The 27007-nt window shown below is 40.0% G+C and overlaps 1 protein-coding gene across 9 annotated transcripts in view; it reads right to left on the bottom strand.

Annotated features, from left to right (window-relative positions):
• The window catches only part of LOC307018832 (neural cell adhesion molecule 1-like), a 320994-nt gene that overhangs the window by 88437 nt on the left and 205550 nt on the right, over positions 1-27007 (bottom strand). For all 9 annotated transcript variants that reach the window (XM_079649276.1, XM_079649273.1, XM_079649274.1 and 6 more), the window contains exons 2-4: positions 8330-8404; positions 3469-3678; positions 1517-1660 (exon numbers count right to left, since the gene is read on the bottom strand). In XM_079649276.1, the coding sequence (XP_079505402.1) occupies positions 1517-1660; positions 3469-3678; positions 8330-8404 (429 nt within the window). The remainder of the gene's footprint in view (positions 1-1516; positions 1661-3468; positions 3679-8329; positions 8405-27007) is intronic.

Here is a 27007-nt window from a genome sequence, read left to right as displayed (position 1 = left end):
GGCTATAAAGGAACTACAGCACGGTCACATGACTTTACGTCACCACCGCTAAGCTAAAGGTGGCTAATGTTGGGCTATAAAGGAACTGCAGCACGGTCACATGACTTCACGTCACCACCGCTAAGCTAAAGGTGGCTAATGTTGGGCTATAAAGGAACTACAGCACGGTCACATGACTTCACGTCACCACCGCTAAGCTAAAGGTGGCTAATGTTGGGCTATAAAGGAACTACAGCACGGTCCCATGATTTCACGTCACCACCTCTAAGCTAAAGACGGCTAATGTTGGGCTATAAAGGAACTATAGCGCGGTCACATGACTTCACGTCACCACCGCTAAGCTAAAGGTGGCTAATGTTGGACTATAAAGGAACTACAGTACGGTCACATGACTTCACGTCACCACCGCTAAGCTAAAGGTGGCTAATGTTGGGCTATAAAGGAACTACAGCACGGTCACATGACTTCACGTCACCACCGCTAAGCTAAAGGTGGCTAATGTTGGGCTATAAAGGAACTACAGCGCGGTCACATGACTTCACGTCACCACCGCTAAGCTAAAGGTGGCTAATGTTGGGCTATAAAGGAACTACAGCACGATCACATGACTTCACGTCACCACCGCTAAGCTAAAGGTGGCTAATGTTGGGCTATAAAGGAACTGCAGCACGGTCACATGACTTCACGTCACCACCGCTAAGCTAAAGGTGGCTAATGTTGGGCTATAGAGGAACTACAGCACGGTCACATGACTTCACGTCACCACCGCTAAGCTAAAGGTGGCTAATGTTGGGCTATAAAGGAACTACAGCACGGTCACATGACTTCACGTCACCACCGCTAAGCTAAAGGAGGCTAACGTTGGGCTATAAAGGAACTACAGCACGGTCACATGACTTCACGTCACCACCGGCTGCTAATGTTGGACGTGATGACGTTAAGTCGTCTCATTGAGACACTTGTTAGCAACCTACATGCCCCGATGGGATATTTACTGATGTATTTTATATACAAATTCCTTCAGCTTCTGTTAACCACAGATCTTATTTCAGGCTTCTAACGAAAAAACACTTCCAAAAAACATTGACTTTAAGACGAGTGAATAGGAAGTGCTAAAATACTGCGTAATTTCAGGGTGTTCAGCTCCCTATGTTCTCTATCATATTTCCACATTACTTCCCCCTCCTGAGTAGCTCTCGCTCTACTTGGGCAGTTCCAATCTGTTCTCATAACCACTTCCTTCTGGGCCAAGAAGAGACCATTTCCCCTGTTAGTCCATCATCTTTGAGGTCGTAAGCTCCCCTGCTGCAAATGCATGGCTTTGTTCAAAGATGAAGGGCAACAGGAGAAGGAAACAAGGAATACTGGGGCAAATTGATTGGAAAGCGTGACCTGGCAGACAGCATTGGCAGAAGGGAAAAGGGTGAGTGCTCAGAGGGAGTGAGGGTAAGAGATAGAGGGGAGGAAGGTTGAAGGTGAGGAATCAGTTCCAGCTTTTTGTCGGAATTGGGCTCACCGTCTTTGGCAACCTGGATCTTGGAGCCTTTGTGTTTCCAGATGATGCTGGGAGGAGGAGAGCTGATCACGTTGCAGACGATGGCCGCGTCATCGCCTTCGTTAAACTCCTGAGGGCTGGGGGCGCTCTCAAAGGTGATCTTTTCTGTAGAGAGGAAAGCATACATCACACGCCGTTATAAATACTTAACCTTTCACACGGACACTGGGAACTTTCATTTGCCATTTTGTAGATTGCTTAAAGTAAGGTTGAGTGTTAAGTGCTAAAGTAATTACAGAAGGCGTTGGAAGGTAGGCAGGTTAAAGACAATTCCTGTAAAAGTAAGGCAACGGACTCGAATGTGCATTAAAACAAAAGAAGTAATCCGAAATAGGGCTGCACAATGAATGGACCTTTTATCAAAAGCTGAACATGGACTATGCAATATCCGAACCGCAGGAATAACAACATTTGAAAGATGCAAAATATGGGAAAATATATTAATAAAGTATTTTGGAGCTGAAAGGAAGTCCTGGACTACAAACTGAATTCTACAGGCTTAATAAAAAAAACATTGTTTGGTGTAAATCCTCCCAAAAAATATCTAACTTTGATTTTTTAAAAATCTTTTTTGGATAATATTTACAAAATGATGTAGTAGTTCACATTTCACAGCCCTAAATGGATGCTGTATTTCTTTAAGTATTAACCTCACTGACCAAAGCTGTAACATCCATCCTCTTAATTGTTTAATGCTTTAATGCTCAGACAACTTCAGACTCATAATTTTTTTTTTTTTTTTTTTTTATTCTACTAAAATCATACAAAAACAAAAACGTATAATTCATACACACAAATGAACTAAATTAGTAGAAGCGGGAGGGCTGAAGCATAGCTTATGGGGAGTAGCCCTCCCGTGCATCATCATTAGCATCAATATAGTGATGACATTTATTTCGTCAAAAACGTATAGAAATTAAGGAGTACAAAGAAATAAAGAAAACTAATGAAAACTGGAAAAAGACTAATAAATAAAACAAAAGTTAGGGCAAAAAAAAAGTAAATTCATATATAAGCAATACTGGGAATATCCAATACCTGTTAGCTGGAGTAATCTGCAAATATAATTGTTTTTACTTTAGTTTTGAATTGTTGAGGACTAGTAATACTTGAAAGGTCTGGGTGAAGTCCATTCCTCGTTCTAACTCCGATGATGGATCAGCTGTGATTTGATGGTTGTTCTACAGGGCTTGCTACACAACCACTTAGGATGCCTGGTTGAGTATTTCCTGACTGTGGTTTGGAACTGCTTTTGAATGTTAGTAGGCATTTTGGTTATGGTAAACTTTGTGCATAATCAGTTCTGTTTTAAGCTTAACTATATCAACACATTTGAATAGATTGAGTTTTTTAAATATGGGAGTTGTGAGTTAATATTTACCAACACCACAGACGATTCGTAATACTTTTTTTTTAGATGTTATTATTTTTTGTAGATTTGTTGAGTATATGTTTCCCCATATTTCGGAGCATTAATAAAGTAACATCACATACTATCACTCATAAAGGAATTCATAGTTTATAAGAAGTTGTCTTGCCTGAAAATACAAACCCATAAAAGCAAACCCTTGAGTCTTATCTTAACAACGGGTTTGAAAAGTAGGTTTAAGTAATAGATTAAGCTTCTCCAAACATACCGGAGAAGTCACACAATGAATTATATCTAAATTACACTAAATGTTTTTTGCTGCCTGGATAAAAACCCAAAGGAAGTAGCTCACAAAACCAATTAGTGGAAACAAAAAAGGTAATTTCTAGATACGGAATGTGGTCTGTAGTAATTGCCGTGAGGGCGTTTGTTGTTTTCCTGTGTTTCCCTAAAATGTTAATTACAAAAATGCTCCGAAAACTGTTTTTTCTCATAATGCTAATTCTGTATCGTTGCACATGAGTTTAAAAAAGCTGAGACTTACGGAAGATCTTCACTTGCACCGTGGCCTGCGCCTCCTTGTCTCCGTTCTTGGCGACACACTTGTAGATGCCGGCGCTGTCCACGTTGGCGTGGTAGATGGTGAGCGTGGACATGGTTTCATCTCCGCGGCTCACGATAATGTCCGGCCTGTTGGGAAGGATCTTCTCTCCACTGGGGGAGTACCAGTCGATGTCTTTAGCATCTCCCGTCACTGAAACACACAGAATTAAATTATAGTGAGGCAAGGAAGAAAGGAAACAACGTCCAGAGCTGCAATATATATGATAACATTTAAGTTCATTGAAGCTTTGCACAATCCTGTGAGCCTTATAGAAAAAACAGCCTAACTTTGAACATCTTTTGAGTCACTTCTAGACGAGCTAGCGGGACACTTTTATTATTTCTATGTCATTGGGGGAGTACCAGTCGATGTCTTTAGCATCTCCCATCACTGCAACACACATCATTCAGTTATAGAGAGGCAAGGAAGAAGGGAAAATAAGTCAAATATGATAATTAGAGATGTCCCGATCCGATCACGTGATCGGGGATCGGAGCCGATCACGTGATTTTCAAAAGATCGGAATCGGGAGAAAAAAATCGGGGATCGGGATTTTTTAAATTAATTGTTACAAAACAAAAATGCCCATGTTCAAGTCTTAAAGTCATCCTGAGGCCTTAGTTTTGGTTTCAAATAACACAACATCATGTATGTGTTGCTTCTTTGGGGCTTGTCTTCATAGACCTGGTTGCTTATTTCTCTCAAATCTGGCAACAGAGTGGGCGCAGTGTCTAATTGTAGCAGTAAGCTAACGAGTACTGAAAGCTTTATTTAGTTTTGATCCAATGCTGCACAACTGAACTGATCCAATGCTGCTGTGAAAGAAAGAAGCTATATCCATGTTGGATAGAATATCCAATTTAAATAAAAAAATAACCTTAAGGGACAACTTGAATGCTTTTTTTTTTTTTTTTCTCTCTTAATGCATTGCATAAAGATCGGATCAGGAAAAATCGGTATCGGCTAATTGTCAAAATCAAATGATCGGAATCGGATCGGGAGCAAAAAAAGGTGATCGGGACATCCCTAATGATAATCGTAAATCGATTGAGAAAATGCAGAAAAAACAGTCACATTTTGAACGTTTCTTGAGTCACTTCTAGACGAGCTAGCGGGACACTTTTATTATTTCTATGTCATTGGGGGAGTACCAGTCGATGTCTTTAGCGTCTCCTATCGCTGAAACACACAGGATTGAATAAGAACGAGGCATTTCTTGAGTCACTTCTAGACGTATTTTCCTGCCTCCTCCTTACCCAACTTAAGCTACACATTTGATTGGTGCTCAACCATTTGAGACAGCCAGAACAACAGCCTTTGCAAAAAATATTCATTGTAATTTAGGAGGGAGAATAAAAACCTAAAAACGAATAGATTTCCATCTCCAATATCAAGCTTAGTGTTGCATTACTGGTTATACAATATATCCAATCTGATCTGATTGACTTCTGTGTTTCAAAGCAATTTCTTCTTGACATAAAACATCCTCTTCTTTGGAGAATCTTTCGTGCACTTCTAGAAACGCTAATTTGACATGGTTGGTATCAATTTGTTGTTGGACTTTCTATTTTCAGATGATATCAGAGTCTTCACTACAGCTTAAGAAAAGTCCATCGAGGCTATGAATAATACAGAGTCTAACGGAAAGATTGTCAAACTTTGAAGGTCTTTTGAGGAACTTTTTGACAGGAATGGATTCATGGATTTTGTAATTTGCATTTTATTTCTGGCAACCTTACCCAACAGTAATCAGCCTCAACTTCGGAGAGTCTCTAATTGCACTTCTAGAAAAGCCAATAAGAAATGTGTTGGTATCTATTTGTTGTGTTATTTTCTAGGTTTATATGATACGGGGTTCTCTGGATGCTAGCGGGACCATTTTGACAGCAATTCATTATTTTTGATTTATCCTTTTGCCTCATTTCTGGACCTCTCAATTTAGCCTCATTTGAATGCACTTCTTGACAAGTTATTGAGACATGGTTGGTATCAATTTGTTGTTAGACTTTTTAGTTTTCTTAATATATTAAGATCTTTACCGTAGTGAGAAGAGAAAAATATGTCCAGGCTGTTTCTAATCCCGTAAAAAAACAGCCAACATATGTTTTAAATTGAAAAACATAGCATTTTGTTTGATGTTTTAAATCGTTTTGCTTTCTCCTGACTTGCTTGATAATTGGATTGGATTTAAACCTCCTCTCAAATATATGCAGTATACATTTAATTGATATTCATGTAGTTCAGAATGTTTTATCTCGGCTGCATTTGAACTTTATAAATGAAATGTTATGCTGTGCAGTTTAATCCCAGATGTATTACACCATTTCTGCAAACTACTTTAACACGTTTAAGCAATCATCTGAGCTTGCATGCTTTTCAGCGAGTACAAACTGACTCGAAATGAAAGATGAAACACAAATAGTCATCATTACTTCTACAAGTCAGAAAAAAGCTGATATCTACACCCCATACATCGAGAACGTTTGAGTTGCAATGGCTTTGAAGCATTACATCAAATCCCAAATCCCTGCAGTACGCATATTTTCCGGATCAGACTAAATTTGCTTACTTCAACATAAAAAGGTTAGTATGTGAATTATTTCTATTAGAGGATTATTCATCGTTGGCATCTTTCGCTGGAAGAAAAACCCCATCATTTCCACTCATTTCTTTTAAAATCGAGTGCCATCTGAGACACTTCCCTAACGCATAATGCCATCTCATCTCGTCAGGAACACAAAGAGCCTTAAATGCTTTTAGACATCGTCTCAAACGGGATGATTGGCGCTCGAGCTGAAGCCATGTTCTTTCATCCAACCAAATAATAGAAATCACTCAGAGAGATAATTCAGCTTCTCATTGTACCTGCACGGAGACAATGAGCTTTCATCGTGAACGTTTTCTGGGTAGCAACAGGTCTGGAGTTACTTTTTTAAAATACACAGAGACTTTAAAGCAGGGGTGTCAAACTCAATTTCATCTCGGGCCACATTAGCATTATGGTTGCACTCAAAGGGCCGTTTGTAACTTTAAGACTATATAAAAACACATATATAAATATTTAATATATATAAAATATTGTATTATATTACATCATCGCCTCTGCATTGGATTATTATCGGATAGGGTAATAACTTCATAATTAACTACGTCTGAAAGCAGAAGTCTAGGGCAAATAATTGCAAGTATTTTCAGTGACAATGCCACAAAATGATTTAAAGAGAAAAGCAAAATAAAAAAGGTGACATTTTGGAAAAAAGTCAATCCTGAGAAAAAAAGTCAAATGAGAGATGCATTGTGGGACATGTAGTTTATGGGCAACGTGCTTCTGTAAATCGCCATTGTAACCGTATAATAAACATATTATATTCTTTCAGAGCTCTTGTGGGGCCACATACAATGAATTCGCGGGCCGGATTTGGCCCCCGGGCCTTGAGTTTGACACCCCTGCTTTAAAGGGTGTCACTTTGTGGTGAAATGTGGTTTGAAGATGTTTAAAAGGTGGGGTTGAGGTTGAGGGGTATGAGGTCAGAGCGGATAATTACGAAAGGTCTGAAAAAAGACAGGGGGGTTAAGAATTTGTTGAGTTACTGATCAGTGAAATCACATTTTTGGATCATTTGAGAATAAGTAGGCATATTCTTTTCAAGACTCTCATCTTCGGAACATTCATTTATTTATATTAACATTGCCAATAAACGTTTTAAAATGTTCTTATTTGTTCCTTAACATTTCTAGATACATCCTCTCCAACGGGATGATTGGCGTTCGAGCTGAAGCCATGTTCTTTCATCCAACCAAATAATAGAAATCACTCAGAGAGATAAATCAGCTTCACATTGTACCTGCGCGGAGACAATGAGCTTTCATCGTGAACGTTTTCTGGGTAGCAACAGGTCTGGAGTTACTTTTTTTTAAATACACAGAGACTTTAAAGAGTGTCACTTTGTGGTGAAATGGGGTTTTTAAGATTTTTTTTATTGTCGAGTGGGATCGGTCTGAGGTCAGTTGGTAGAGTAGGTAATTACGAAGGGTTCGGAAAAAGACAGGAAGAAACTATTTCAATAATTTGTTGAGTGAGTGCATGCACATCTTCGGATCATTTGAGAGTAAGTAGGCGTATGTGTTAAACACTTCCATCCCCGGACCATTCATTTATTCAATACTAACATTACAAATAAACCTTTTCAAATGTTCTTATTGGTTCGTTAACTGTTCTTGATGCAATTTGCAATAAAGTATGCGTTAAAAGGTAATGGGCACATGGTAATTTACATTTCTAAGTGTCAGGTCGCTCAGTTTAAGGAAATATATTGCCTTACTTTTACGGTGGGTGAGACAAACTGCATTTCAAGGCACCATTTCATTTTGTAATTTGGTTGAAAAGAGCCGCTAATGTACATATTCTGCAGTGAGAGTGTGATTATAACTCTGACCCTATGACTGGCATGCTTTTAATCGTGTCGAAAATGTTCTTTGATGTCAGCTGACCCCATAATGCAAATACCACCTGTATCTCAGAGTAGCTGACACCTGCAAATGTTCACTCAGCGGTGAACACAACGAAAGACCTTTCCTCATTATCTCTTCACACTGCTTCTCTTTTCCACCTCTGAGTGAGCCTAACTTCTCATTACATCCACAGGAAAGACAGTTAAATTCATTTAGACTTGTCTTTTTTTCATCCTTTAGTATTGTTAAATAAACTAACTTCTATCATTATTATTTAAATTCATTCTGCCAGTAAGTTCATACATTTGCATGAGGTTGAATGAGGTTGCCTTGACGACGTCACTCTTACCTTCGCAGAGAAAGAACTTGGACTCTCCCACGCTGATCTCTCCCTGTGTTGGCGTGATCTGCACCTGGATGGCGGCTGGGTAAAGAGAAAGAAGATGGAAACAGAATATACATTAGTTTCTGGGTGCAGCGAGAGGAATGTTGACACGAGGGCAAAGCACAATAAGGCCAGGCTCAAAATCAAATTGCTTCGCCTGCTCAAAAGAACAACCATCTTCCCAGCAGCATACCCTCGATGAATGAAAGTCTGGGATGATATTTCTGTGCTCACTAGAGTGCAACATCTCCGCGCATATGGGTTATGGGTCTAGATTCTCTACAAGGACATTGTTGAACTGTCTGCTTGTTAGCGGGCTCACTTGTTCGGGTTATATTATACACAGAAGGCCATTCAGATGTGCGTTTGTCATATATTCAGTTGGCTTCTCATTATGCGAGAAAGAGGCGAGTGTTTGTGGGCTTCATTACCATTGCTGACCCTCGAAGGAAGTAGCAAGCACGGGGATATTTACTCAATCAACAACATCGTGTATTCAGCACACTGTTATTACCAAAAGTTAGTATTTTATTGTATTCTGGCAATTTTATAAGTATAGAAAGTGGAAATCCTGCTCTTCCACTCATCAGTATCTGTCTTTTCTTAAACTTGAACCATGGTTACTCAAGTGCACTATCCATATTATTCTGATGAACATCTACAGGAGTAAAAAGGCCTTCATTGAGCTGAACGACGATCAACTGTTTGCTTACAAAAGAAATCCAGTGGCGCAAATATGATCCTTTTCTTTAAGGACAATTTACACTTTCTTTAAAGTCATATTTTTACTTTTAACTCTTATCTCTGGTTTCTGAAAGATTCACTTTGGTGTTTGGTGTAGAGTTAGGGTCTTATTAATCCTTACAACACCAGTTTAGACCAATGCAAGGGGCTACAACCTTTACCAATAAGCCAGGCTTTGCTGTAGATCTGGACTTCGAGTGGTTTCTGTTTGCATTACTGACCATTTTAGTTGGACCTTTATCTTCTAGTTAGGGTACAATTTAGGGCTGCTCAATTAATCGTATTTTAATCGCGATTACGATTATGGCTTGCAACGATTACGGAAACAACGTAATCGAAATAAAACATTTTTTTTTTTTTTTTTTTTTTTTTCAGTTGAATTATAATTAAAGTTCAGGGTAATCAACTGTCGAAAACATACTGTTCAAATATTTTTTCTCCAATAAATTGATGTTTTCAAAGTAAATGGATAATCGTTTTTAATAATCGTGATATAAATTATTGACCCAGTGCAGTGAGTGGAATATGTTGAATATGTTTTACCAACATGTTGGCTATATGTTAAGGAGTGTTCAGGTTGTGACAGTGCACTGCAACATGTTTGTTGATCTTGTTTATTGGTATTTATTATTTTAATATTATTTATTTAAATGTAGACATGAATGTATAATTTATTTTATTTTGTATTGGTTTTTCAGTTGGTTCCCCTGAACATATAATTCAAAAGTTAAAAAGTTGAAATTATTATTTGTATTTGTTTTAAAGTACAATAAATGGATGTTTTCAAAGTCAATGAATAATCGCATTTAATAATCGCAATTACAATTAATGACCCAAATAATCGAGATTATGATTTTTGCCATAATCGAGCAGCCCTAGTACAATGTACCATGAACAACTTAATGTTTACTTAATAGTACTTAAAGTGCCTTTTGGGTTGTGAGAGGAAGTCATATGAAGCTATACAGTTTGCCAGAAACATTTCCAAAGTAAAAGCTAATAATGAATCTTGTTCCTTTGAAAATCAACAACTCTTTATCTAATATCTGACGAAACCAAAGCGAGTCAATGCCTGCCACAGACACCATGTAACAGCATTCAAATACAAACTAAGGTAACTGTGTGGAAAATGATCTAATTATCAAACATAATATGTTCTCAAGAACGAATGATTTGCATTGGTAATTAGTCTGGGGTAAGATGATCCTCAGTTTATCAGTAGCTCTATCTGAGGTTTTATTAAGGCGCCTTACAGAGTCATTAAAGGGAGCTCTGGTTCTCGTTTACCCCACCCTGCTTCTCCTGGCAGATGATTTACGATGCTGCAAATTAAAGAATATCCTTTTCTCCAGACTTAACTCTATTCCATCTCTCAGCCTCAGCCTCAGCCTCAGCTACAGCGGCACAGGTGGGATTCAGAAAGAGTGCAGAGGAACACCTGCAGTGTGACTCTTCCTGCAGGCAAATTAAAATGCTTGCGTATTCACGGAAAAGTGTTCAAATCTGTAATCAAATGCTCGAGGCAAAAAGTGCAAGTGTGAACCCGAATGACAGGACATGGGATGGGTTTTTAAATGTAAATCTCTCTTCATGTGCAGCATGGAAGCAAAGCGGGAATAATCGTGAGCCGGAGCTCCACGGAGAAATCCCGCTGAGCCTTCAGCGTGTCGCCACTCGATGGAGGCAGTCTCGGCCTGATTCTCTCCAGGAGATTCATGGGAAGTCTTTGGAAGAACTCGCCTGATCAAAGACAGGTAGCTAAGCATCCTGACAGCACAAAGAGACAGCGCAGCTTCACGAGGCGACAATTTCATAGCTGTAGAAAGCTTGACTGATTAGAGGCAGTCACAGCGGCATGTCTTTTTCTTTCCTCCACTGCACACATCATCATTATTCTGGTATAAACCGTATGTAAAGCTGCGTGAATGTATTAAATAGGCATGGTGGTGAAAAGTGTTTAAGAGTTTGTTTAATGTTGGGCAAATTGGAAGCTTTTAAGAAAGATCTTCATGGGGGGGAATTTGTTTTCCTTTGGTGGATACACTTTGTCATTATAACCAACGACACCACCACTAAGCTAAAGGCGGCTAATGTTGGGCTATAAAGGAACTACAGCATGGTCACATGACTTCACGTCACCACCGCTAAGCTAAAGGCGGCTAATGTTGGGCTATAAAGGAACTACAGCACGGTCACACGACTTCACGTCACCACCGCTAAGCTAAAGGCGGCTAATTTTGGGCTATAAAGGAACTACAGCATGGTCACATGACTTCACTTCACCACCGCTAAGCTAAAGGCGGCTAATGTTGGGCTATAAAGGAACTACAGCATGGTCACATGACTTCACGTCACCACCGCTAAGCTAAAGGAGGCTAATGTTGTGTGTGATGACGTTTAGTCGTCTCATTTAGACACTTCTTAGCAATCAACTTTTTTTATGTTGTCGAAAAAAACCTTAAAACCTCTTCGGCTTGTGTTGAAACTATTTCAGGCAACCAAAACCAACCAACCGACAACCAAAAACATGTTTAAAAAAACATTGATATCCAGACGAGGGGACAGGAAGTGGTAAAACGCTGACTCATTCCCTTGTTTAAGGACTCACTCCTTCACCTCCTTTGCTACATGAACAAGAAAAGTACCCAAGGAAAACGTTGGCGTGAGATGAGAACCTGGACACCGACAACGGATGATTTAATGTTCCTGGTGATGGAGAAATATTGATTCATTTAACGGTGAGAACTGTACGTCTCTTGTGGTAATACAAATATTGATTTTCTGTTAAAAACATACATGACCTGGTCTTTCTTCCCGTTTGCCGGCTCTAGAGGAATGAAACAGCACCGTGTTTGCTTTTAAAGGCTGGAGGTAGATACAGAGAAAACAGCGTATCCATTTCCTTCCCTCATCTGGTAAGATCAAGGATACCGCGCTGCAGACTCAAGCCATGCCTGCTAATGCTTGGACAACTGGCCAAGAATCGACTGATCATATCTGCAGCACTAAAGACAACACAGAGGGGTTCAGGCGGTGTGGGAACGAGAGCTATTCCCCGAGCAATCTTCTCGGTGCATGTCTCTAAATGGCCACTCGTGCAGTGTTTTTAGGATAAGGTTCTTGTTGAGTCTAATGTGTAAAGCGAAAGTGTGTCGCTGCTCAAACAATACTTGATCGCATAAAGAAAGATTTGGATGAAGGACTTTTCCTTTTCAGATAAAGCCTTGGATGTGGCCTTTCTTGTTGTGTCTCGTCTGTTAGTTTTGTTTATGTATTTTCTCTGTCATTTCCTGCTTTATTTTGAATTTACCTCTTGTCTTTAATTGCAGGCCCGGTTCCTTCCTCCCCTTGTGTGTTTTTCCCGCCATCACCAGCGTCTGCCCCGCCCCTGATTGTTTCCACCTGTCCCCACTCACCTCATGTTTAAACAGTCCTGTCTCTCCCCTGTCCTGTGTCAGTTTGTCTTGTTCGTTTCCATGGATGGAACGAGCCACGCTTCAACTAAGAAAGGTCTTTTCCAGTCTAGTCAGGTTTTGTTTTTGTAAGCTTAAGTTGATCTTAAGTTCTCCTTATGTTACGCTTGTTTTGTCCTCCTTGTGAGCGCTTTATGTTAAATCCAGTACCTACTCTGTTAAGAGGGATTTTCAGTTTTCTTGGAAATTAAAAATACATGTTTTACTACATTCAAGACTGTCTCTGGGTCGTGCATTTGGGTTCTCCAGTTTGTGTTAAGGTCGTGACTTTTCTGCTGATTCTAGTCCTGTTGAATTAACACGGGTTGAAAAGTATTCTCGATTTAGACAAGGGAAACCTAACCCTAACCCTAATCCTTCCTTGAGCTTGAATTATTTTTGTCTTAATGGACAATATTAAAGGCGGGGTAGGTAAGTTTGAGAAACACTTTTTGTTATATTCCATGGAATGCTCTTAACATCCCGATAGCAATGAATATCTGAAGTGCTTTGACAATAAATCCATAAATAAATGTCATCTGTGGAAGCCGTGGCGCTGTAAAAATCACGACCAATCATCTGAGCCGGCCCGGCTAAAGTAACTGGATGGCCTACCTGCCTGTCAGCCTTCCATCTGTGCACAAACTTATCTCGTGCCCTCATTGGTCATGTTCGTGTGTGTTGGAGGAGGGGCTCTGTGAGGAAGTAGCAGATTTGTTCCGGTTGTGTATTTTCAAATTCTAGCGCACTCGAGCTGGTTTCTCCTAAATTACCTACCCCACCTTTAAGCTAAATAAATGAAAGGGAATCATCATATTTGGTTAAAATCTATTCTTATTAATGTAGTAAATCATTCGAGACTGATACAAGTTCAAAATGTCGCCGCTCGACTTTTAAATCTTACTTAATTGAACCAAAAGCAAGATTGTGAGGACTGTACTGACAGATTTCCCATTTTTAAATAATCGTTGTAAAATGATATGTAATAATTGCAATATTTATTTATTTTACGAGTTGTGTTACATTTGGATGGATTTGTACGGATGCTTTACCGTATGGTCAGCAGCTTGTGGTGTTGTAAATATACCAATACATGCTACTATACATGCTAAACTACTAACGTTAACCTCCCATTTTCATCAAAGCTCTGAAATAAAGAAAGACCTGAGATACATTGATGAAAACGTGAAGCATGAGCTCTGAGGAGATGTGAGGGGAAAGGGTGTTGATTAACAGAGGTGTGAGGAGAAGGCTTCGATGACAGATGATGTCTCGACATACTCGATCATGACACCAATCTAACATCTGCTACCTCACTCTCCACCTGTGAGACTCCAAACGACTAAACACAACGATAGCTGGATATATCTGTTGGCTGTTTTATTACCTCAGATCAGTTGGGACCATCCTACGAACTTTAAATTACAGTAAGAGCTAATCAGTGCATTCCTGTGAGGTTAGTATGATATACTTACTCACCTCATAAACTCCTATAGGTTTTGGTGCATGTGAATGGTCTGCAAGGCCTGACATTTAAGTGCAGGTTTGGTAATTTAGCTCAAATAAATTATTTACACAACAAATGGAGACTACATTCAAATGCATCTCACTAGTTATTAGGTGAACACATTGTGATGCATTAGAGGCAAACCAATTGGCTGTAAATACTATAATTAGCAGCCTGACTTTGTTGTTAAATACCAACATATATTTAGATTGTTCATGATTATATAATATAGGGGGCATACATAAATCACATTCATCAAATAATTATTGTTTGTGATATGTCCAAATGAGCAAATGTCTAAAAATAAATAAAATCATTTTGATTAATGAAATACAAATAGCTCTTCCTGCATTTTCTCTTTTAAAATCTCACTTTCATAAACATTTACGGAGCTTGGATCCAAATTAAATCCCTCAGCTGTTATCCTTTAAGAAGCTAATCTTTTTTATAAGAGCTAAAGTAAAATGAAGCATTCATTTACTAACTCGTACGTCCATAGAGACACACACCCTGTGTTGGCTTGACTTAATAGCTTTCCAGCAGGATGATTATTCACGTTTTGAATTTGACAAAGTAAGGGAAGAAGTTAGAATTGATTGGTGAACTGAGAAGCGATATTAGCAACGGGGTATTAATTTACTGATAATCCCCCCACACTGAAGAATATATATAGCTGGGAGCTTTTAATAACAATATGAGAAGATGTGAGCGTTGGCCGTTCTCTGGTGAGGGAATTATAAACTTGACATCCTGCTACTACCAGCTTCTGAACCACAGGCGTCTCTAAGCCCAAATAACAGAACAGCACACAGACTTATGAGAGCTGTTTGTACGTCACGTCTTCAAGTCTTTAGTGTATATTTCACATTTGACATATTTACAGTCTGTGTGGTGTCCCTGCACACAATAAGGACTGTAAAACTAAACTTGTGTGCAATAAACAGTTTATTTGTACAACTTATTATATCATTTATTTCCACATTGTCAATGATCCCCTCATTGAAATGTATTTTGGTTTCCTCTCTCCCTTTTCCTGAAACATCTCCATTGGACTCCTTTGTTCACTTCTACACTTACTCAGTGTTGGGCAAGTTACTTCCAAAATGTAATATATATTACAATATTACTGTCTCTGAAAGGTAATGAGTTACACTACTTTTATATTACTTTTGAGTTACTTTACCAAAATAACCGCAAAAGAATAGCTAGGTATTTTAAATGCTAAAATGTAGTTTAGTGCAGCTCATTATACATCCAGTGAAGGGCGATGTGGTATAGCATAACAACTGTGTAGCCCATTAAGGCTACTAACAACTTTTATTACACAGCTTAGTTGAACGTGATAGGCTAAGGGGCGGGACATCTCTCAAAGGTTGACCAATCACAACAGAGCCAGCCAGCTAACCATCACTAGAAAAATAAATACTTTAATGAACATTAAAGTGTATACAACATGTCACAGCAGAGGCACAAAATACAAATATGAACCTGAAAATGAACATATTATGATATCTGAAATTATTTACAATGTGAACTTACTTTCTTTAATGCTGCAACTTTGACCATGGATGTGCACTTATTATTGATGTATACTCTTTTTGCTTTTATCTGCACTGTAACGCTTTAAACATCCTCGCTGAGTGACGCTAACAGGATTTCTGATTCTGATTTACAGGATCAGTTCATACAGCAGTTTCAACACAGACAAAGGTTCTTCTGGGGGAAACGTAAAGTTTGAGGCGTCTTGGATCCGGAGGTTTGCATGTCTAATTGGAAGCTGGCAGCCGGTGCAGACTGGCTCCATTACAAGAGGCTCCACCAGTCAGCTGCTGGTGCTTAACATGCAAGTCATGTCGGAGCAACACACAGTGGCAGACGGCACTGTGGAGCTCACTGAGAAGCACACACTGTAGCACGGACGCTTAGAAAGCACCAGAAAGAAATGCATATGTACTATTCTGTATCTGGGCTGCACTTTGTTTACAGTAGGCTGTGTTAGTAAGCAACGATGTGCAGCCAGGCGGTCGTTAGAGAAAAAAGACAGGGTGAGCAGGATGTTGACTCAACCTTATGCAGCTAAATAATGAATGAATAAACCAAAGACCTGACTCACAATACTGATTGAAAAAGATTGTATTCACTGTTAAGAAAATAGTATGATCCATTGCATTGGCTTGCACATCAGCGTAACTTAAAGGTCACCAAAATCCACTTCTTCATGTCTCTTCTACATCAACGTGTGTCTCCTCTTCTTCATGTCTCTTCTACATCAACATGTGTCCCCTCTTCTTCATGTCTCTTCTACATCAACATGTGTCCCATCTTCTTCATGTCTCTTCTACATCAACATGTGTCCCCTCTTCTTCATGTCTCTTCTACATCAACATGTGTCCCCTCTTCTTCATGTCTCTTCTACATCAACATGTGTCCCCTCTTCTTCATGTCTCTTCTACATCAACATGTGTCCTCTCTTCTTCATGTCTCTTCTACATCAACATGTGTCCCCTCTTCTTCATGTCTCTTCTACATCAACATGTGTCCCCTCTTCTTCATGTCTCTTCTACATCAACTTGTGTCCCCTCTTCTCCATGTCTCTTCTACATCAACATGTGTCCCCTCTTCTTCATGTCTCTTCTACATCAACATGTGTCCCCTCTTCTTCATGTCTCTTCTACATCGACATGTGTCCCCTCTTCTTCATGTCTCTTCTACATCAACATGTGTCCCCTCTTCTTCATGTCTTTTCTACATCAACATGTGTCCCCTCTTCTTCATGTCTCTTCTACATCAACATGTGTCCCCTCTTCTTCATGCCTCTTCTACATCAACATGTGTCCCCTCTTCTTCATGTCTCTTCTACATCAACATGTGTCCCCTCTTCTTCATGTCTCTTCTACATCAACATGTGTCCCCTCTTCTTCATGTCTCTTCTACATCAACATGTGTCCCCTCTTCTTCATGTCTCTTCTACATCGACATGTGTCCCCTCTTCTTCATGTCTCTTCTACATCAACATGTGTCCCCTCTTCTTCATGTCTTTTCTACATCAACATGTGTCCCCTCTTCTTCATGTCTCTTCTACATCAACATGTGTCCCCTCTTCTTCATGCCTCTTCTACATCAACATGTGTCCCCTCTTCTTCATGTCTCTTCTACATCAACATGTGTCCCCTCTTCTTCATGGCTCTTCTACCTCAACATGTGTCCCCTCATCTCCATGTCTCTTCTACATCAACATGTGTCCCCTCTTCTTCATGTCTCTTCTACATCAACATGTGTCCCCTCTTCTTCATGTCTCTTCTACATCAACATGTGTCCCCTCTTCTTCATGTCTCTTCTACATCAACATGTGTCCCCTCTTCTTCATGTCTCTTCTACATCAACATGTGTCCCCTCTTCTTCATGTCTCTTCTACATCAACATGTGTCCCCTCTTCTTCATGTCTCTTCTACATCAACATGTGTCCTCTCTTCTTCATGTCTCTTCTACATCAACATGTGTCCCCTCTTCTTCATGTCTCTTCTACATCAACATGTGTCCCCTCTTCTTCATGTCTCTTCTACATCAACATGTGTCCCCTCTTCTTCATGTCTCTTCTACATCGACATGTGTCCCCTCTTCTTCATGTCTCTTCTACATCAACATGTGTCCCCTCTTCTTCATGTCTTTTCTACATCAACATGTGTCCCCTCTTCTTCATGTCTCTTCTACATCAACATGTGTCCCCTCTTCTTCATGCCTCTTCTACATCAACATGTGTCCCCTCTTCTTCATGTCTCTTCTACATCAACATGTGTCCCCTCTTCTTCATGTCTTTTCTACATCAACATGTGTCCCCTCTTCTTCATGTCTTTTCTACATCAACATGTATCCCCTCTTCTCCATGTCTCTCCTACATCAACATGTGTCCCCTCTTCTTCATGTCTCTTCTACATCAACATGTGTCCCCTCTTCTCCATGTCTCTTCTACATCACCATGTGTCCCCTCTTCTTCATGTCTCTTCTACATCAACATGTGTCCCCTCTTCTTCATGTCTCTTCTACATCAACATGTGTCCCCTCTTCTTCATGTCTCTTCTACATCAACATGTGTCCCCTCTTCTTCATGTCTCTTCTACATCAACATGTGTCCCCTCTTCTTCATGTCTCTTCTACATCAACATGTGTCCCATCTTCTACATCAACATGTGTCCCCTCTTCTTCATGTCTCTTCTACATCAACATGTGTCCCCTCTTCTTCATGTCTCTTCTACATCAACATGTGTCCCCTCTTCTTCATGTCTCTTCTTCATCAACATGTGTCCCCTCTTCTTCATGTCTCTTCTACATCAACATGTGTCCCCTCTTCTCCATGTCTCTTCTACATCAACATGTGTCCCCTCTTCTTCATGTCTCTTCTACATCAACATGTGTCCCCTCTTCTCCATGTCTCTTCTACATCAACATGTGTCCCCTCTTCTTCATGTCTCTTCTACATCAACATGTGTCCCCTCTGTGGAAAGAGACTCTGAAAGTTTCAGGAACAAAGATTCTCTCTCTTTTTGATCCATTTCTATAAAAACCTGTTTGAAAATGAGCTGATCAAATTGTGGCCACTTTATGATGTCATAACGATGTTTTGTCTTGTGTAACCATTAGCCAATCAGCAATCAAGGTGACCCCCCCCCCCCCCTCTTATCACTTGAATCTCCTCCTAGACTAGAGCTCCATTGAGTTCTTTGTAACCAAATGTCTCTCAGAGGGGCGTGGGGAGGGGCTCCTTGTTTTCATCTAACAGAAAACAGAGGGGATTATGGGTAATGGCAGCACTGATGGAGGTTTTCTGTAACAGTCCAAGTCTGTTCAGGATTTATTTTCCACTAACCACTCAGTAAACAGTGCCAGAGCCCATTCTGTGTTCCTGTCAGTGTTTACTTCCTGTCTGTCTTCTTCTTCTTCTGCTGTTCATGTTAATGTTTAATTCCAAAGTGTACAACATACTGTATGACAGCCTACAACTATGGAAAACTCCCAAATAAATTATAAATAACAGAGGGAAATAATTCAAAACACTACTTTATAATACGTGGTATCATTCATAAGTATTCTCTAATCTTTTGATGGAGATGCAACCCTCTTCCATATATACAGGTACGTTGCATCTATTTTAAAAACTTTTGCAAATTCCCTTATATTTCACATTATTTGGAATTACACACGTTCCTCTCTGCTGAAGTCAGGATTTTGAGAAGCTGATGTCAAAGAGCAGATCGAAGTGATTCTGAAGTTCCAGTCCCAATAGATTTACAGAAAGTCTCACTCGGGATTTAAACTAGAAACCAATCAATCAAAACTCTAAACTCGTCTTCCTACATATTTGCTACTGAAGCAGAAAAGGTCAAATAAGGACTACACGCTGTAGAAACATCGGTCAATCATCAATCAAGTGTCAGACCACACCTGAACACATCAAGCCTTCCTCGTCTTCCGTGTCAAAACCATATCAAGTCTATAATTGTACTGGCAGATATCAGATACACAGTAGAGTGCCTCAGAGGGACTTCACAGACTCACCTCTTCCTGACATCTCGCTGACCCCGGCACAACATAAAGAAGTTTCTCCAATAACACTCAAGGATTTCTGGCAGCATTTCAAAAACGTTTCAACACTGCATAAACACCAGCACATCAAACTAACATCATATCGTTATTATTTCTGAAGTCAATTCACAGGAAAGGTTTTGAAAATACTGAATTATTGCTTAACTAATGTTACTACAGGCAATGTACCAATAATACTAATGCTACAGCTTTTGCGGCGTACACCAAGACAAAAGTAGCTGAACGATTCTGGTTTGTTGGCTTTATTTATGATATGTGTGCAATTATTCTGGCCACATTATCTAATTAGACACAAAGGGCTCAATCATGATGAAAGTGGGCGTTTTGTATGTTTTGGTGTTGTTGGTGACCAGATGCCAACCCTCTTTGGAGACTTTTGGAAACAGCACCATCCTCCAAATATAGGGAATACATATTGTCAGAAAGACTCGTCTAGTTTCACAGACTTGGGTGATTTGATGAAGTAGCGTTGAAAGTACTGTCAGACAGGAGACAACAAATCAGTCAAAAACCACCCTAACGGCCCGTCTACACTACAGGCATGAAAAAATCTTGAAGCTGGGCGTGTCTGAAGCTTGGCGATTTTTTGCGAGCCACCAATCACATGAATCTCCCGCCCCCGACATACAAAGCAATAGCAATGTTAAAACGAAGTAAACTGGATATAAAATCTCCAAACAGGCGAAAACCTACCAGTTTCACCCACTGTCTCTGCCACCTCCCTCCATGCCTGGTTCCTCCGGTTTGTAACCCGGTAAATAGTTCTGGTCGTAAAGAACCGGCTGATTTGCTACCGTAATATCTCGTTTGGAATATGAGGAAATGAACTGCGGTCTGGCTCTCCCAGCTTGCACGCGGTTTGATTGGCTGCGCTTGCACTGGCGGGATTTGCATAAACAGGATTTGATTGGCTGATGCCAAGCATCGAGCCTCAAAAGTTGAACATTGTTAAACTTTTGATGCCGATAGATGCTTGTGATGCTTGCAAAGCCATGCCATGCCCCCCACAATGCAGTTCGGCGAAGATTAAAAATCTTCTACGTCACCCCATTCAAGTGAATGGGCGAAGCGTTGAAAGCATTTTTTGATGCCTGTAGTGTAGACGTACCGTTACCCACACTGCGTAGAGCGTTACGGCCATTTTCCTTCTTCTCAAATATCAATTATATGAACATGTTGGCAGCAAAAACCGAATGGCATAAAGAAATCAGCACTGTCAAGTTTGGGCACTATCACGGTGTCTACCATAGAACAGTGGCAATATGTTCAATAGAATACATTTGGTAATACTGTTTCAAAATAAGTGGTATTATTTGGGAGGTAACGGAGCAAGAGATTTCCTGTTAACCTCAACAACTGTAATAGCAAATAAAGTTCTTAGGTACCTTGAGAATTTTAGATTGACTGTTTTGAGTGTTTGGGTTTTGACTGAAGTGTGGTAGCAGTTTTTGAACAGCTTCAAGGCAACTTTATTGGAAAAGTAAACAACTTTATGAAAACGACAGTCACTTCATCCGGAGTTTTGATAATGAGTGCTGCCTAGAAAAATCTCCTGCTACAAAGTGTGTTGAAATCAAGTCCCCAACAAACTCATGTTACAATTGAACATAAAGTTCTCAGGAACCTTGAAACGTTTCCCCCCAAAAAGTCAGAGAGTTTTACTTTGTTTTGAGTCGTTCGGTTTCTGGCTGGTTTGTTGTCTCTTGTCTGGCAGTTCCTTCAACGCTACTTCATCAAATCATCCAAGTCCGTGAAACTAGAAGACTCAACGACTTTCTGACAATATATATTCCCTATATTTGGAGTTTTGATGATGGTGCTGCCAAGAAAAGTCTCCAAAGTGTGACATCTGGTCACCAACAAGACCAAAGCATGACCACTATCATCCCTTATAGAGCCCTTTGTGTCTAATTGGACAATATTACCCATATCATAAATATTCAGGAATAATTCAGGTACTTTTCTCTAGGTGTACGTCACATAGTTAACATAGTATTCTTGGTACATTACCTGTAGTAACTCACACATTAATGATGAAGACATTCATTTGCTGGTGAACAGTTTAAATGCATAATGGGAGTTTTCCTTCTTCCAAAACTAACTTTGAGAATAATGTTTCCAATTAATTTTTCAAAGCCAGATAAATTAGCCTTTCAGAAGCCCTTCACAAAGTGTCTGCACCACTTATCATTAACCTGCGTTCCTCTGAGGCTCTGAACAAAGCTCCCGCAGCAGCGTCCCTCAGCTGTACGTGGGTGTCAGGCCTTAATCAAATTGACAGAGACATGTCAGCTGCTAAGCCTTCTCTTCGCATCTTTCACTCATTCAGCACCGCAGCTTTGTCAGGATTACAGTTGTTGACATCATTCCCTCAACCCACCACCACTTCACTTTCATCCAAATGCATTGCAAGTGTAGAGGCGGACATTTCAAAGAACGTTATTGTGTGCTGAGGAATTTACTGTTTGCCACTTACTTACGGTTTGAGAAGTTGAGACTAACTACGGTATGGTGTGACACACCGTAGGCTTCGGGCTCATTTGACATCCTCTATTAATAACAAATGTTCTGTCTCACTTCATCGCCTCCAAATAAACAAGTTCCTGACACATTTCCAAAGGCTGCTACTCTTCTGTCATCATTAATGTCGGGGTATTAAACAGGAGGCCAAACAATGAAACGTCTCTTTTTGTCCCTAATTTGACAGCACCTAATTACAAACGCTGGAGAAAATACTAAACAAAAATGGCTAAAGGGCTGAAATAGAGTAACAGAAGGAAAAACAGCGACAGCATCAAACTGATGTGTGAATACGAGTAAAGGGAGGAATTATTAAATAAAATAGAACCCAAGGTACAGATCTAAAGCGCTGCCAGCAGCCCATTGACGCTGAGGAGTGTTCAGGAGAAAGCATGGCACTCAGCCCAGTGCATTAAGAGAAATTGTGAGTACAAAGTTGTCTATTTTTTATAAAGATGTTTGCCAGAATGTAAAAGCCATTTGATCTCTAATGCACAAAGCGACATGTTGCTAGGGGGGAAAGGGCAGATTTGAGAGTTTATCTTCTGAGGATCATGAATAACCAAAAATGTATTGGAAATTCTGACTTTATTGTAAAATTATGAATACCCCTTAGGGAACCGTGACAATCTACTATAAATCACATTATACAGGGTATACGCAGGAATCCTGAAGTCACATGTAATACCTCTGAAGACCTTTTTTAAGACCCTTTCCAAACATTTTAAGACCTCATCGCCACTTTGAGTTTTAACTGGTTACCTTGGCGACACACTTTACCTCACATTGACTATATACAGTATTGACTGTCCTTCCTCCTTATCTTCCAACCATTTTCAGTATTTTGGGATTTTTAAGTATTTTTAGAACTTTCAGTATTTTTGGAACTTTAAGTATTTTTGGAACTTTAAGTGTTTTTGGAACTTTAAGTATTTTTGGAACTTTAAGTATTTTTGGAATTTTAAGTATTTTTGGAATTTACGGTATTTTTGGAACTTTATGTATTTTTGGAACTTTATGTATTTTTGGATTCTTAAGTATTTTTGGAACTTTAAGTATATTTGGATCTTTGGACCCTTTCCATACATTTTAAGACCTCATCTCCACTTCGAGTTCTAACCGGTTACCTTGGCGACATACTTCACCTCACATTGACTATATACAGTATTGATTGTCCTTCCTCCTTATCTTCCAACCATTTGGACGCAGACTTGCATTTCCCCATAACGATGTTGCTTAGCAACCGGCGTAAACGGACCTTCACGCGCTATCAAGCAGTGAGCGTGCGATGTCCTGTTCAGATGACGTTAAATCCAACGGGATGCCATAAATAAACTACACAGAATCACACTACACACCTACGCAATGATTACATTCAGGCAGACTGTAGAATACAACCTCTTTGGACCATTTAGATACTTATTGAAAACAAGCTACTAAATGTAAACCTTGGAAAATGCCCTTTAATACTTTTTAATAGCCTTAATTTTCGCTAAATTGATTTATCAACTTTTAATACTTTCTAAGACCCCGCGGACACCCTGATATAATCTAAATCGTTTATGTTGCATGTCTTGCTCTAGACCAATATTTTGACATCCTCACCCTTTAAGTTCAGCTCTTTAAGGCTTTCATTTATTGTCCTGTCTTTCACAAACCGAACCCCAGCACTTATCAGCTGAAGCAGATCATGGTCTGACCTGAATCTGCCTCAGCTCCTACCAATTAACTTCCTGCAGGGTCTGTCTGTCACAAGGTCACTTCCCCTGGTACTTTATAATTAACAGCAATACAGCTGAGGCCGAGCTATAATTTGGATGAAGAAAATGTCATGTTTTAGATGAACAGAGGACAGAAATTAAACCTATAAAAGGGGACGACATGACATTTCTGCAGGAATGCATTAGCTTTTAACTCACGTTTTTACCACGAACTTTAAACAATATATCAAATACATGTATACAGGAAGTGAGTTTGCATTAGTCTGGTTTTTGCAGACTCATACATCTGCCGAAACTAGGCCACGGATAACTCACTGCTCGAAACCCAATATGTCTTCTTTCCAACTTTTTACCAAAATAACAAAAACAAAATAAATTCTACTTTTAAAGAAACCCTGAAGTGTTGTTGTTTCATCCCACACACCCTCAACACTTTCTTTTCTGCAGCAGGTTCGGCTGATGGCTTTTAAGAAAAGGCTGCATTTACCCTAAGTGAAAGCAAGGTTTTGGAGTGGAGGCATTTACAGCAACAGCAAAAGGGATACTGAAAGTGTGAGCACCAAGTACATTTCATGTCAAACACAAGCTTTTGAAGCAGCTATTTCTGAACAACTGACTTGATACAAATCACTCAATCAGAGCCAAAGGACCATGGAACTAGTAAAGCTGCAGCTTCAGGGATAGCAAAGTGCTGCTGATGTAAGAAACACTCCATGTTATCATTTGTAAAACAGGTCCTTGAGAACACTTTGAAGGGTAAGAAAAATATGAAATGGACAAGTGTTGGAGGATAACAGCAGTGTTTGTTCCAGTGAAAAGTCCAACACGGCTCTATTTCCAACAGCCATAAATATGAACCATTCTTTGACTGTAGCTTTTTCTTGACGTCTAAAAGTAATGGTGTTATTTCCATACAATCAATCAATCAATGTTTATTTATATAGCCCAATATCACAAATGTTACATTTTTCTCAGTGGACTTCACAGTTTGTACAGCATATCAGTATGACAATACGACACCCTCTGTCCTTAGGCCCTCACATCGTTCACTTCCAGAGTAAACCCACAGTTTAAAGGGGAACATGGGAGAAACCTCAGGGAGAGCAACAGAGGAGGGATCCCTCTCCCAGGACGGACAGACGTGCAATAGATGCCGTGTGTAAATTGAAAAGATAATACATTTGCAAATAGGTAGACCAAATGTTTGGAAATGCATGTGTGTATAATAGGAAGATGAATCCACGAGTATATCCATCCTATATACTACATACTTCACTTTATCTAAAAATGTCAGTACAAGTTGATTTAGAACAACTTGTGGCTGGTTTCTGAAAGTCTGTTTTGATATTTCTGGTCCACAGATTGGTTTAAAATTCAAATGTTTGCAGGAAACATCATCTGCATTGTCCAAAATGCTTATGAAGGATATAGTATGTGGCGTGTGGCGCAGTGGGTTGTGCGTATATGTTGGGATCAGCCGGTCACAGGTTCAAACCCCACTGTAGTCAGCATGTCGTTGTTTCCCTGAGACACTTTAACCCAAATTGCTCCTGTGGGGATTGTCCACAGTATTGAGTATGTTAGTTGCTTTTGATAAAAGCGTCTAACAAGTAACATATGATGTAGTACGCTCATTTCCAGGTTCATATGTGCATTATTTGACTCTACTGTGAGTTGTTTCCATGCTTTAATGCTCAAAAAAAGGTCTTTGATCTTTTATTGTTGGTTAGCTGGACGGCTCTGTTGTGATTGGTCAATGGCTTAGAGATGGGAAACAGAGGGATTTTAGCCTTTCCATTTACATGCACCAAAACCAATAGAATACAGGAAAGGGAAAAGCCCAACAAGCAGAGTAGGGCCTCTGTAAGGTGTTGGCGATGCAATGGAAACACAATGCAGGCTAATCCGGACCGTGCAAAGAGTTTTTGTGGGACTGGTTTTCATCGATTTCTCCTCAGCTTTAACTTTACCCAGCCGCACAGGAAGGTTAGAGAGCACACACATCGATCCTGGCCTTGATAAGTTGGCTGATGGATTTTCTAACTATAAGGTCACAACGAGTGAAGATCAACCAACAGCGTTTTATCAGATGTTAATCTTTTCTCTGTGTCTTTTCTCTGACACGATGACTGCTAGAATGACTCTGATCATGACCTTGTAGTGAAGGACTTCAGTTGATTGGCCGTCTATAGCCGCGTTCACACCGCAGTACTTTTCCCACTTTAGTTCCGATATAGTTCCGAAATGTGTTCACACCAAAAAGAGCCGGAACTAAAATGTGTTCATCAGAACCTTTTTTACCCCCTCTGGGAGTCCCAGCAGCTTCTACTGAAGCCAGTCCCCAACTCCGGGGACTTCCGGCCGGGGACTCCGGGTGGCAGTATATGCCGTGAAGTTGTTTGCGTCCTGCCAGTAAACCCAAAGCAGAAGAAGAAGTGACGTCAGCGGCTTCATTTGCCTAACGGCCCGTCCACACAGCGGCTTTGGAAAAAGCTTGCCGGCGGGCGTGTCTGAAGCTCGACCAACAACCAATCACATGAATCTCCCGCCCCTGACACACAAGCAGCAGATTGATTGGCTAGAGGTTGTACTGGCATATGATTTGATTGGCTGACGCTTCCGCCGAAAGCTTCAGAAGCTTCAAAAGTTGAACATTGCTCAACTTTTGCAGCCTGAAACGCCATGAAAGCGCCGCTCTGCTTCCCACAATGCAGTTCGGCGAAAAGTGACATCACTCCATTCAAAGTGAAAGGGAAGAAGCTTCCAACACCGCTGTGTGGACGGGCCGTAATCCTCCCCCAGGGAACTTATTCCGGTGTGAACGCGATCTGTACTTAGTTCATGAGAACTAAAGAGTTCTGATGAACCTTTATGGGAAAAGTACCGCAGTGTGAACGCGCCTAATGTCTCCAAAACTAAATAGATGACTTTAGAAAGATATTTCCTGCAGTGATTATTGATCAGGTTGTTGAGTTTTTGCAGCAGAATATAAATATCGTGGCACTGAAATTGATGACAAGACGACCTTTAGATTTTGGCTGGGGATGCAGTGTTTAAAAATACCCACCAGCTCATTTATTATTGTCATAATGTTTAT

This window comes from Notothenia rossii (assembly GCF_949606895.1).
Source record: "Notothenia rossii genome assembly, chromosome: 9".
Lineage (NCBI taxonomy): Eukaryota > Metazoa > Chordata > Actinopteri > Perciformes > Nototheniidae > Notothenia > Notothenia rossii.
Note: the sequence above shows the minus strand (reverse complement) of the source record. Positions and strands in the feature narration are given on the sequence as shown.